The sequence below is a fragment of the Lichenostomus cassidix genome, chromosome 3, assembly GCF_008360975.1.
Source record: "Lichenostomus cassidix isolate B80296 chromosome 3, HeHo_3.0, whole genome shotgun sequence".
NCBI classification, from domain to species: Eukaryota; Metazoa; Chordata; class Aves; order Passeriformes; family Meliphagidae; genus Lichenostomus; species Lichenostomus cassidix.
The window spans coordinates 81546778-81561502 of NC_139483.1; the positions used below are offsets into that span (position 1 = coordinate 81546778).

Genomic DNA, 14725 nt, shown 5'->3' on the forward strand with positions numbered 1-14725 from the left:
TGGACAAGGGGCAATTGTTTTAAACTGAAAGAGGGCAGTTTTGGATTACATGTATCACAAATAAATACTTTGTTGGGAGGGTGGTGAGACACTGGAACAGGCTGCCCAGAGAGGCTGTGGATAGCCCACCCCTGAAGTGTTCAAGGCTAGGCTGGATGGGGCACTGAGCAACCTGATCTAGTGAATGTCCATAGAAAGGAGGCTGGAACTAGAAGCCCTTTAAGACCAATTTCACACCTAACTGTTGTACAATTCAACAAGGTCAACTCACCAAAGAAGCCAGACGCATTTACTGCCCACACAAAGATCAACTTTTCTAGGAAAGTAGCTTTTTCATATGTATCACTGTTTTGCCATAGTAATACCCTACCACCCCCACAATACAACAGTAGAGACTTTATGGTTTCTATTGTACACGTAGAAACTTTAACAAGTCTTTCATCTGCTGAGAACTCACCTATTTCTGTGTGTCCAAGAACCACCCTGAACACAAAACCTAAATCAAACAAATGTTTGGTTCAGGACCCAGATGCTTTTCCAGGAAGACTCGAAGTTTACATTATTTTTCCCCATTTGCTGGTAAAGAAACACTGCAAGCCTTATTTTAAAAATGCTTACACCATCCAACTGCAACCAACTTATCACATACTGCAGTGTTCACACAGAAAATGTAAATTAATTTAAATGTACTCAGAATCATTGCCTTCATCCAGACTCATGTGTAAATAAATGAAAAAGAATGCTTCTAAGCGTCTAAGCTGTTGCTCATTTAGAGTCATCAGATATATTGTTAAGAGGATACAAGTACTCATAAAACTCTGACACAGAAATATTTTTTGGTTTACTTTCCCCATTGCTTCATTATTCTTCCAGACCGGCTTCTATGCAAAGCAGCTTTTTATCTTCCAGCTTTGATACCATCAGCTCTATTATATCAACTGTATAAGCACAGTGAGGCTGCATTTTCACCTTCTGAAGCAGCACTACATGAACAGTTTTACAGGCCCATCACACTTCCTAAGAGCTGCAGATTCTTGCTCCTGTCCTGCCCACTGCATATGTCAGCACTGACAGAAAACCTAGGGAAGGAAACTAATTCAGGCAAAAACCCCCTGGGCAGCAGGGGAGGGGAAAAACTATTTTTCAACCATATCAGTTCCCGCCTCCTGTTCAACTACACTAACAGAGTGCAGCTGTGACAGCACAGCAGCGGTAAGGTCCACCCAGGAACTTAAAGTATTAGAAGTACTAGGGATACCAAAGACATTTCCACAGGATTGTAGCCTACTCTGCACTTATCGGTATAGATTTAGAGATCTAGTGCTTAGAAGATGCTTTAGCTTTCCACTCCCTAAATTAGAGGCAAAAAACCCTCTCCAAGCATCATCAATACTAGGCAGTAATCATAACCTGATAGTAACTGAGGTATTGCATGCAGCAGAGAGTTCAACAGTGAAGTTCTAAGATACCAGTGTAATGGATACCAAGCATGGACAATACTTTAGCACAAGAAAGGAATTCAATTTCTCAGCTGGCTAGCAAAAAATCCACACCCTTTCAAGAGCTTAATGCCAACAGAAAACCAATGATAAATATAAAGCATTCACTCTTGGACAAAAGCACTTATACTCCTGAAAAGTAAAAGCATTTATGAAAGTTCCGTACTTCAAAGATGGAAATCATCTGCATATTTTAGTAAATGACTGAGGTTTTTTCAGGCCTTGCATGCACATTTGGCTGCTTACATTGCAGAACATTGCACTGATGACAGGACTGAAGAACACAGAACTGTGTAAATTCAATCATTTGCTGAATTGTGTTTAACATTTTTTAAGTAGTAACAAGGAGTGACAGAGGAAGATAAAAGGATAGAGTTTTTAAGTACGTTAAACATTTTCTTTGTGATGCCTTTGAAAGTTTTTCTGGTAAGACAGCAGTGATAACCACACAATGGACAACTTATGCTTCTTGACCTTTTCTACTGATTCTCCCAGCAGAGGTGTAGAGGTATCCACCCAAGGATGCTGCCCTTATGACAGCATCAGAAGACAATGAAGAAATACTTCAAGAGGCCTTCTTTGTTTACACCAGCAGCAAAAGGAATGCTACAGAAAATTGTGGGCATTTTCTGCTCAATGAGACAGGAACCTAGTGACAAAAGACATGGACAAAAATTAATTACTTGATCCTTTTTTTTCTGCCATCCCAGCTTTCACTGCTAAGTTTTGTCCTCTGACCTAATCGTTCCTCAATTCTATCAGCAGAATCTGTGGAATGCAGTATCACCTATTGTCAAGGAAGATGTGATTAAGGAACGCTTAATCACCCAAAGACTGGAAAAACATCATTGCCCTTCAAGAAGGGCAACAAGGATGATCTGGTGAACTACAGGCTAGTCTGCTAAAGACAGAACTTATCCTTTACCATGTGTGTGCTCAAGACTGGACCAGATTGACCTGAGAGACAATGGAGACTAGACAAATCCCTGAGCAACCTCCTCTAGCTGGGCCTGGCTTGAACAGGATGTTCCAACCCATCTGATTCCAACCAGCAGTCAAGTAAAACCAGACTATTCATAGGTACAAAGCATCTTCTAAGACCACTGCAACCCCCTTACAAAAACTTCTAAAAAGAAGTACCTCAGTCACTTTTCTTCTTTTCCCTCTGAGTAAGTCTGACACCAACTCAAACTTTCCACACAAGTAAAATAAATAACATCAAAAGTAGGAAGCAACAATAAATGGAAAAAAAAGAAACAAATAAAGTAATTTTTTCATCTCTAGCATTATGAATTCTTTACTTACCTAAGACCTCTATTGCTAGATTGGAGATACATTAAAAATTCAGAAATTAGGAAGAAAGTTTTGTTGTTTTTATAGGAAAGGTAAGTGTAAGAGAGGTATCTTTCTATTTTATAGATAAAAATAGGGGATATAAGGTGAGATTAGGCTAAGAACAATTTCTGAACTGCCAATTTACTCTCAAAGTGTGAAAAAATATATAAAGCTAACAAGCCATTTCAAGGGAGATGACAGCGGAACAAGAATTCCAGAACACAATTTCTGTGGCAAATCAGTATGTGACGTTAATCACATATGATCTCAAATTCTGAACACTGGAATAGTTTTAGAAGATGAGCAAAACACAGCAGGAAACCTTGCTGTATATTATGCATGTGATTTGCACACTTCGTTATGCACCATGGGATCCACCTTCATATAAAACCTAAGCTTGTGCAACTGAAAATACAGCAGCACTAAACAAACAGCAATCTATTTTTAGATAGTGCTGAAAGGCAGTTACATAGAGTAAGATTAATAACCTAGCCAAACTACCTGGAAATTAGGCAACTGACACTTTAAGAACGTTTCCACATTTGCTGCAATAATTGGAACATCAGGTTGAAAGAAAGAACTGTATCTACATACCAAAAGGAAGAAGAAAAAAAAATGTGCTATTTAGTATTTCTGGATTTATCCTGTAAAGTTTCACAGATGATGTCAGATAGATATTATCTCCTTTACAAAAACATACAAAAATTAGAAGTCCAAAAAGGTTCCATGATCTCTGCAAGAACTTAACTTGCATATGGAGGGCAGAAGAATCATAGGCTCATAGAATGGTCTGGGTTTAAAGGGACCTTAAAGATCATCTAGTTCCAACCCCGCTGCCATGAGCAGGGGGAAGACCTTCAACTAGACCAGGTTGCTCAGAGCACCATCCAGCCTGGCCTTGAACACTTCCACAAAAAATGTTTCTTCCACAAGAAGAAACTCTAAATGTAATTAAAGAAGAAAAAAAGACACCTCCTTGATATCATCAATTGTTCAAAATTCACATGAAATGGACAGCAAACAAACAAACAAAATTTTCAACATCAATTAAAAAAACATCCAAAATTTCATCACATGAAAAATGCACATTTCAGAAAAAAATTGAGTAGGGAAAGGATGATGAAAGAGTTAGTTAAGCTAAGTGGTCAGAAAAATATTTGCATTTGCCTTTTTGTAAAGGCTAAATATCTGGGGTTTTCTCCTATTCTTAGTGACACTGGCAAGTTTTCATACCCATATGAGACAGCAGTCAGCTGAATGGGATTTCTCATATTGGCTGAAAAGTAACAGACTAGCTCCACCAACACTTCTCCCCACCCCGAGGATTAGTTTTCTGTCAATTCAGTTCCTTCAGCCAACTAGCCATGCAGCCAGTGAAGTGCCAGTGTTGACTCCAGCAGAGCTGTGAGCTCCCTGTCTCTGGGAGGGCAGCAGCTCTGTCCCTCAGAGCAGCACCCAGCAGCGGGCCTGACTGTTGTCAATTGCTGGCACAATTCCTTACGTGGCCATATAGTAAGGCCCCAAGCACAGGGTCTTGCTATGACTCTGCAAAAGGACATACAGTTAAAACCTATGTACATTAAGTCTGTTAAAAAAAAAAAAATCAGAGAAATTAAATACAAATATAGGCAACTGACTTCTCAGGCTGTAGTCTCAGCCAGCTCAGACTAGATACACTGTATACTTTTAACTCCCTTTGCAACTAGCTATCATCAAAGCAGCAAGGTATGACATAATGCAACTACAGTACTGCCTTAAGAGTACTGAAATATTTGTAATGGAAGTACCACACTTCTCCAACAAGGAGTTTAAGGAACACTGACAACTATATCACAATATACCAAAATCCACTAAGCAGGCTTTATTTTTTAAAAAACTAAAAAACCACTTTAACATCCCATGAAAAACAATCATTTTCTCAGTAATTACTCATAAAAGCAGCAAAAATGAAAGTGCTATTGATCAACTAATTTTTAATAAAATAACACACGCCAGCATGCTAACTGAAGCTAGTTATAAAACTACTTCTCAAGAAATAGCACTCAAAAGACAGCTAAAGTGAAACGTCGAACTTGTTAAGCGACCATCCTGCAACCAGAGATGAGTTTCAGACACTTCCATCCAAACATGAAACTCCTGTTTACCTTGATCTATAAGCTCTTTCTATCACAGGACACGGAGTCTTTCTTTCACCTAATGAGCAGTGCCTTTTCCATCTAACATAGGCTTTGCTACACAGCAAAGAACTTCTTTACTGTGTTAAGGACAGACAGGTGGTTTTTGTATTTATCAAGTAAAGATTCAGCTAAAACATATCTGTCTTACAGCAGAACTACTAAATCTCTATTAAAGTTTTACTGTCCCAGTGCCAGGTATATGCAATCACAGTAATCTGGGCCAGAGTAGTCCTGAAGTCCACTTTTGGAAGTCTACTCCCAATTGTAAAAGACCCTTAAATTGTCTCTTAAGCAATAAGCCTTGGTAGAAATAAAATTATAACATACTCTAGTAAATGTTTATAGAAAAAGTGAGCCTTAGAAATTACAAAGGCAACTGTAAATATGAAACCTAACATCTACTGCATAGTTCAAATTCTCATCTAATGGGCTCTTGAATAATCTTTCTGTTAGACTGTCGTATTAAATTCTGTCATCAGCAGGATATTCATATTTTGCTAAATGAGCCATAAAAATTGGACATGCCAAACAAATACAACATTATATCCTATGACATTAATAAAAATACATCAGTAGAATGAATTTTAGTACAAATGAAACAATTGTATGGCATTGGATAAAAACAGTCATAAAAATTACAAATATTTTGCAGCTGTTTCTTACAGACATAAATTTCTAAGATTACATAGTATTAATTGTGTCATGAAGTAATTTATTTTACCACACCAACAGAATATTATTGGTATTTTTCATTCCTAAAACATTGTTGTGGCCAGTCTTATAATAAAAATCAACAAACAAACAAAATCTCACAAACAAAAAAACAGGGAGACTTTGCTCCAGCTCATAAGGTCTGAAAACAAACAAAAAGCTAGGAAGGATTCACACAGAGTTTCTGAATCATCACTGTTCTGTATCTGTTATCACTCAAGATTAACTCAGAAAAAGATACCCAAAGTCTTTCACTCCAAATTTTTCTTTCATAGGAATTGCTGGGACACACATGCAGAAATGTTTCCTTGCCTCATGGAGTGCTTACAGGCCTCGTCCCTTAACAAAAACTTTTTAAAGGCTTGCTGGCCAACCTGGGAAAAATAACCACAGCCTGTTAATTTATTCTCTACAGTCTCCAACCTTCACCATAACCTTGTCCTTCGCAGAAGATAGCCTGATATTTAAAATAACTGTGTTTCCTTGGGCAGAATAAAGCTGCTCTCACACTAAAATAACTATTACAAATTTATGTATTACACCTTAGCCTGACTTAACAGCTCACCAGGCAGAGATGAAAGAGGGAATGTCCTATTCTTCTGTCATGTAGAATCTGTATGCTCTCCCCAATCCACGCCATTGTCCTGCCTCTACCAGTTACCCTTCAATGAGCAAATTCAACAGAGGTTTGGCAAAGTGCCAACCTGGCAAGATAGAATAGAGCAAGTTCAGTTTCTCTGGTGAGAAGGTGCTAAGACTCGAGGGTGGTGGAGAGTACATGCAGCTTTGCTTCCAAAATGGAGTCACACCCACTAATGTGACATTCAGACACCAATTTTGACTTCATTACAGCTTCAGGTCAGCTTAACCTGAAAATATTAGGCATGCTAGGCTGCTGAACACAGAAACAGGAAGCTAAGAACACATGCTTTTAAAAATTAAATGTGTAAGATAAAACTGCCGACAGATTTAATTCTATATAACAAATAAGAACAGCAATTTTCTTCACAGAAGAAAGTACAGAGCATCAGACAAATTTCAACCTATGTAAAAACACCCCTACCTTAAAAAACCCTCCAAACTAAAACCAAGTAAGTGCCAAAACATGGGCCGAAAGAAAGGAAATTAATAAATGTGCTCCCTCCACCCCCAATGCAAGTACCTTCTAGAACAACCAAGGCAAGAGAAGGATTACATTTGTCCTTTTTCCCCAAAACTGGAATTTGCTCCTGGTACCTCTACAGTCTGCTGTAGCAGTGGCCCTTGCCCAAATGGGTGCAGGTGACCAGCCGCATGGGGCAGCAGCCCCTGAAGAGGAGTCCTGGGTGTGAGGCGAGGTCTTGCTCAGGGTGACAGAGCAGTACACACCCAGGACACCTTGCGGCTGGCATCATCAACATGCAGCAGGCCAGCAGCCCATTGGCCCTGCACATCTCCCCTCCCCTATCCCTTATTTGGTTATCGTTCTGGAATCTTTGTCTTTGTTCACCCCAGCCGGGCTCCTCCATTGGATTTTCAATTTTTGTACCCCGCCCCGTTACACCCCTATTGCTCTGTACCCCTGTCTATCCCAGTTCCAACGCGCTCCCATTGGCCCTCTGTGGTAAACCCCTCCCCTTCAGCCGACCCTCTTAACCCCTTGTCACCACGTGCTCAGGGCTCTTGAGCCTCGGATCCAGCCTTGCCTCCAGCCTCCTTGCTCTGTTCCTCCCTCATGCCCTCTTCCTCGCCACCCACCACCCTTAATAAACCTCTGGATTCTAGCCTCAGCAGCCTGCATTTCTTCCTTCCTGCCGTGGTTCCTGCCTGCCTCCGTCTCCTGGGGACTCAGCCCTCTGACCTGCAAGCTGCACTGCCGTGGCCTGTCCAGCATGGACTCGGTGCCGCTCAGCTCCACAGCCCGCCTCTTGGTTGAGGCTTTGGGGCGAGCTGCTCCCTCAGAGAGCAAAGCTGCAAGTGGTGCCGTGACTCGGATTCGAACCGAGGTTTCTGCAGCCACAATGCAGAGTACTACGCAGTCTGCTACACCGAAACAGCTCCATTTTTTGTTTTCTCAGCCTCCTGCAGCATCTTAAGCTATCCTGCCCTCCTTTCTTTGCAACACACACAGATGAAGGCAGATGCTGTCCTGTGCCCCTTGTCCTCTCACCGCCCTGACCCCTGACTGCTCAGCCCCTGAAGGTACTAGCAGCAGTGAGCAGCAAACTGAACCATGCTCAGGCAACACGGAAACCTTTGCTTCAGGAACACTAATTCTGACTTCTCTGCTTAATGGAGTGAGTAAGTTTCATGGAACTTCTACATTTTTACCTCTAAGACCTTTACAAATCTATAAATAAAGGGTTTAAGTTTTGGAAAAAATTGGAAAAAAAAAAGAGAAGTTATGCTACTGTGTTTGATACTCATAACAAAGCACTAGCCAAGGACACTGAGGGTGAGGCACTGGAACAGGCTGCCCCAGAAGGTTGTGAATGCCCCAACTCTGCAAGCGTTCAAGGCCAGGTTAGATGGGACCTTGAGGAATTTGGTCTAGTGGAAGGTGTCCCTGCCTATGGCAGGGAGGTTGGAAATAGGTGATCCTATTACTGGGAAGGGATGAAGTGACTCAAAAAACCTTCATATTCTTACAAAGCAATATTTACAAGTGGAAAGTCTGGTGGTTAGTCTCAAATTATAGGATCTGCTACACCACAAAACACCTTGATGCTCCTCAGTTATGTCGATTATGAAACCAAGCTAAAACTATAGATTGGGTGAAGTTTGATACTGCACCAAAATCTATGTACAGTCTTCCAGAAACAACAGTAATAAAAGCCAAAGTTGCTGTTGAAACCATTAAAATAAACAAATAATCCATTTTGTTTTATCTTTGTACATAAAACAAGAAGGAAAAAACTGAAAAATCTAAATTCATAAAATAAAGGCTCATATCTGTGCAAACATGACATCTGCAAACTGTTAGTTTACGTTTGCCCAAACAAGATTGTTACTCTTACACCTGAAGCTTCAATGTCCCACTTTGTGAAAAATTAATACAGCAGCAGTCACTCGGAAAAAATTACCAAATAATAAATGCCTCCACAATGAAAACCAAAAAATTGGACACACATCCTTTACACTTCAGAAAGCTCAGAAAAGCCTGTGCTCCTATGTCTCAAAGTTAAGAAGGTGATGATGTGGAAGAGGACTGTAGCACAGGCTTTTACCTTAGAATGTGCTCCCAAGCATATTGCAACATATGTTAAAGAGCAGCAACAGATAAATTAGCTTTATTTTTAGTATCTTTCTACGTGCTTTAAGGAGCACCCTGTCTTAACATTTCATGTCATCTATCACCCAAGTTAGTGTGGCATGTGTAAAAAATAAGACAGTGAGAAATGTTTTCAATTTGACTTTGTTGAGAAATAGTTCTCAACAACTGAGTTTCATTCATAGAAAATAACCTATTATTGAAGTCACTAAGAAAGTTTCCTATTCTCAAACCCACTGGAAAGGACAGCTGAGCATTCTTCAAGTCTAAGAAGACACGTGCAGAACTGGAAAAAAAATCTAAACGGGGCAAAGGACTGGGATATATAAACAAGTCACAAGCTTCGCACTTTCTCATAAAAATCCACTTTCAAGAAAAACAGAAGAAAGGAACAGAACCTGTCTGGACATTGATGGGATTGATGCAAACCAGAGAAGAATTCAACAGGATGAAGGAGGAGTTTAGACAGACACAGAAGATCAATGATACCTGAAACAACTCTTCCCCACATTTTCAAACTAATCACAATCTCCATTAGATCACAAACAAAGCACCAGAGACTGATTACAATATTTAATAATTAAATTTCATTGTTAAGAGAAAAATAAAGAGAAGAGTCTTGCAGGTAGAAAAGTCTGGCATGGAGAAAAGTTTCAAGTGTTCTACCTGAATATAAACTTCACTTTACCCTCCTAATTTGTATTATACCAGTCAGATTTCTCAATTTGATTAAAAACAGAAAAAAGAGGAAGGGCTGACCACCACTTCAAATGGTAACTCTACACTAATACACAAAACCTGCATCTTTCTGTACAACCCCAGAATCTCAGCTACCTTTAAGAAAATACGTAAGACTACAACTCTTGCTTTGGTGAAGACAATTCTTTATATGTGAACTGAAAGAAGAACAAAAGAGCCTTCTGGAGTCCTCCGGCAGACAATTGTGAAGTTTATACTGCTGCTGCTAACAGGTAGTCCACATAGTTTTCTCTACTGCTATTAGGAAACCTGTAGCCCAGAGTCAGGAATGAAAATTGAGCATTATACTGCTGCTGCTAACAGGTAGTCCACATAGTTTTCTCTACTGCTATTAGGAAACCTGTAGCCCAGAGTCAGGAATGAAAATTGAGCAAATTCCTGTCACAACAGCACTGAAATATCTCAACAGCTCTGAAGCTAGAGACTGCCAACATTCCTTAGAAAGGACATCCTTGAAAAGAAAATTCAATACTGGTGCTCAGTATCACTACTGTAACCAACAGGAGACTGAAATAATAAAACAAGAAAGAATAATACATTTCTTCCTTCTTCTGGAAAATATATTAAAGTTTACCTATTATCTACTGCATAAACATAGGTAAATTTTAAATTTCATGTTGGAAAAGAGAAATTACAATTTCCTTGCAATTCAATAGTGAAGGAGGCAGAAAGCAAGAGTCCCCACAATTTTTCTCCATGGTCATGATCAACAGTGCTCTCCATTCCCACATTTTTAATATGCCTCCTACTTTAAATCCAAATGTATTTGCCTATCATTCTTTCTATTTTAAGTGTGACTATCAATCAAAAAACACAGGAACTGCTGCAGACGGAAATTTCTAATCACTAAACTTATACTCCTCCACCTCAGGAAAGAATTCCCATGTAACAGAACTACTTTGTTAGTGTGAATTTCTGCATATTCAGTCCAAACTTTGAAACATCACTGTAGAAAACCAAATTCAGAACCACTTTACTAATTCCACCTGCAAACTAGATTAAATAACAAAAATAGAGTACTTTCCACACTTCTAACAGTCCTTCAAGTGAAATAATCATGCAGGCCCTGAATAGCCAGGTATATGTGATCAACTATTAGCACTTCTTCAGAATGGTAACAAATGTTTTTTTAACAAGAGTCCAACATTATATAGTCCTAGGGATCTTTTTCACATGTCCATTAAATAGTCTATACAATACAGCATAAAAAATTATGCACATTAGATATGCAGAACTGGATAAAAATTATGCACAAGTATGAATCACTATGTTCAAGAATGGTATTACCAGAAACTCAACAAATAAATCATTCAAGGAACACCCTTCCAGAAAGACTGTTTTGTTTTTACTGGGGAATAAAATAAAAATAATATTAAGAGGAAGCACTTTTACAGCAGAATGACAGACATGTCTCTTCACAGTAACATCCGTTACACTAAATGAAAGAAAGCACTATCTCACTGGACATGTGGAATCAAAACCAAAATTCTGAACTACCATTATACTGAAAAGCCATTTATTTCACTTAACTGTATATTTAAGTCTGACTGATAGTAAGCATAAGCATGACAGCACCAGAAACATCTGTGTAAATGTATGTATACACCCACACACATATATGAAGGTACATATTTAACAAAACCAGGTACCAGTAGACTGAGTTTAACTGGTGATAGATCTAACAATCCATTTGGCCCATACTCCTTCTATTGTGCACATTTAAGGCCATGATGGACAGAGAAGTCCTGCCCCTTCCCTTTGCCCATCTTTAAGAAAACACATCTGAAAACATCAAGTAAACAAATTCTGGTTGTTACGCACACAGCCTTCAAAGGACGCCATGAAAGATACATGCTCAGACAAGTTATAGATACAACTCTATGCTCGTGTATTAATAATCATCATCCTGCAACAGAAGTTGCCATATTTCCTACTCTACACACTTTCATCCCCTTTTGTGTCCCCATTATACTTGTTTCACAAATCTGGCGCTCTCATGCTTGTCTAGCCTTTGGATAATGGTGGTCCTAACATCATTAGACTGATTCTATGATGCTATCTTTCCTGATTGCAGATAGACAAAAAACTTGTGTATATATACGTATTTTATAGACATTCTGTGACTGTACTTTTTTCTGTAAACATCTCTAATAAGCACCTATCAAATAACACCTGAAAGCCTCTTCCCTTTGCTTCAAATCAGTATAGAGTTTACCAGCTCTTACTGAATCTACCCCAGTATGATTGTCCCATTTGGACTTGGGCCACCCCCATAAATTTTTTGTCACCACCATTACACTAGATTTTCTTCACACGTGGCTGCACACTCTTAGGGTTTCTATCACATCATCAGTCCTAAAATGAATGCCTCCCCAAACAATAGGGAAACACAAAACCAGCTGGTAACTCAGTTCACCCATCGTGGAACACTGAAGCTTCAATTGGAGATGCTATCCAGTGTTGTGTTGCTCCTGCTGTTAGAAAGAGAACTCATAAGCAAAAAAAGGTGTGGATGTTGCATATGAAATCTGTCTTTTCTGAGCCACCTTGTCCACCCAGGCAGTATTCAAGGTGCACATAGAAGACAGTGACTAGTCATCACGATCCTTGACACTTTTAGCTGTCTGCACAAACCTCACTAGAGTCTGTGGAGAGCTCAGAAAAAAAATGGAGTGTCTGCATTTCACCACCAAATCCTTTCAAAGTATAAGGGAGGTAACATGACAGCTGTTATTAACCAGAGTTTCTGAACATCAGAATTCCAGATTAATTATTCAAAACAACAAGCAGTATTTTGTTCCCACAGTACATCTATTCCAGAACATGTAGTAATAAAAAGCCAATATCCAACATCCTGCAGCAAGAGAAAATCAGCAAGAGGTTATGTTCTGTGCAATACAGGTACTGCAAATCTCCAATGCTAAACTTATACCTGACTTGAAAAACTCTACTTATGAGGGGTGGGTAATTTCATTAAATTTTCTTTGTTATCATCATGGTAATTTGGCAGAATTTAGCAGACTACTGGCCCATGCCATCAGATATGTGCTTACAGCAATTTTGCAAGACTATCGTAGTAGATTTTTTGATTTATCAATGAAACTGTGAAGGCTCAACAGTTAAAAATATTCCAATTTCAGAAGGCTTTCAGCATTATAGTTAAGAGCTTTACAGTGACAAAAAAAAAAAAACCTCAAAACACCAAACCCGTAAAACAAAAAGGGGAAAAAAGGTCAGGGCTTCATAAACGCGAAAGATTTTTTTTCAAACGTAGGTAGTAAGGTCCATCATCACCTTCGTATCACAATTACAAGCATTATCCCCCTCCCAAAATTAAACTCAGTCCCAAACCTTTAAAGGAGCTCTTTAGGAGCAGGCGAAGACTCATTTTTATGGTGGGGCCAAAGAGCAGGGGCTAGGCCGGGGCCTGGGAGCGGAGCGAGGGCAGGGCGCTGCAGCCCCAGCTCCCCCTCAGCAGCGCTGACCCTGCCGGCGCCCCCAGGCCGGCGCCCGCCGCGCCACACTGCCCTGCCGCCGCACCGAGCCCGGGCTGCTCCCGGCGCTGCCCCGACAAAGGGAAGAAACACCGCACTCCCAACGCCTCGCAACAGTAAAAGAAAGAAAGAAGGGGAAAAGAAAAAATGAACCGGATTGCCCTCACTAAGCCCTCCCTCAAAAGCAGGTCTCTTTTCACCAGACCTAGCCACGGCAGCTACCCTTCCCCCACCGCGAAGCCACCTCTCATTGTCGTCGCACCCAAAGGGGACCCATTACCCCCACCCCCCACCCCATATGCACTCGCACGCCCGCCTCCCCCATTCCCCAGTTCGTGCCGTGCCCTTTACTGGTCCCCAGAAGGGAAAGGCGGTTCGCGGGCCACATTTCCCCCCTCGCAGCCATGCACGCACCTTCCAGAAACAAGCTGTCTCTGCAGCCGCCGCCGCCGCCACCGGCCATCTTCCCGCTGCCGCGCAGCGCTCCCTCACTCCATCGCCCAGCGCGGCGGCGGGGCCCGGCCCTTCCCCCGGCCTGCCCGCCCCCACTGCGGAAGGCTGGGTGGCTGACCCGCAGCGGCGGCACTACCGCCGAGGCCCGGCCCTCTGTCGCTGCCGGGCCGCGCTGCCTTCCGGCCCCCGCGCAGGAGGAAGCGGCGGCAGCGCGCCCGCTCCTCCCTCAGCGCGCCCGCCGCCGGCACCCCCGAGCGGCTCGAGCCGGGCCCGGCGCGGCGGCTACCGCTGGCGCCCGTTGGGGCAGGCGGGCCTGCCGGGAGCTCCGCCGCTCCCGCTCCGACAGCGCGGGGAGGATGAGGGCGAGGGGATGGAGGGCGCCGCGCTGCCGCCGCTCTCCTCCGCGAACGGCGCTTCCCTGCCCGGACCTGCGGCGCTCCCGCCGCGGGGGCCGCCGGCTTTCCCGGCCCCGGGACGAGAAAATGGCCGCAGCAGCGCTGCGCCCCGCAGTACCTCGGGCTCTCCCGCTCCCTCCTCCATCAGCCTGGAGGCAGCGGCTTTTGGGAGACGAGGAGGTGGCTCGGATAAAATGAATGGAGTTAGAGGAGTGCGGGAATCCATTGCGGAGCGCTGGGGCCCGCCGGCCTCTCACCTCGCTCGAGCTCGGGGAAAAGGTCTTTGCAAGATTCAAAGATTCCTATCAATCTGAAAGTCTGCTGTGGCCTGATCACGGCGTATTTAAATCCAAAAGTTGGATTTTGCAAAATGCGCAGCGTTGCCAAGCCAACTAAAGTGAAATTGCAAGTCATGGCCTCAGGTACATTTGACTTGTAGCATGTAAGGTTTTACGGCTTAAAAAGCTTTCCGTGAAGCCGAAGTACAAAAAACATGCATCCTTTAAAAACTAGAAGATAGTTTATGACAGTCTGCAGCTAGGGAACAGCAGATAGTCCTTTCTTCGACAGGTTCTTTGATCTGGGATTCTATTGACTCCCCCTCCCCCACTTTACTGCAGAATTGGGATTTTAATGTGTAAGGTACCTAGTT

The 14725-nt window shown here is 42.0% G+C and overlaps 1 protein-coding gene across 4 annotated transcripts in view; it reads right to left on the bottom strand.

The window, feature by feature from the left end:
• SENP6 (SUMO specific peptidase 6) overlaps positions 1 to 13875 on the bottom strand; it is a 72635-nt gene extending 58760 nt beyond the window's left edge. For 2 of the 4 annotated variants that reach the window (XM_085056476.1, XM_085056475.1), the window contains exon 1: positions 13640 to 13875. In XM_085056476.1, the coding sequence (XP_084912602.1) occupies positions 13640 to 13688 (49 nt within the window). In that variant the 5' untranslated portion in view covers positions 13689 to 13875. The remainder of the gene's footprint in view (positions 1 to 13639) is intronic. The other 2 variants (XM_085056477.1, XM_085056478.1) reach the window with 2 other exon arrangements.
• Between the last annotated feature and the right edge of the window lie 850 nt (positions 13876 to 14725).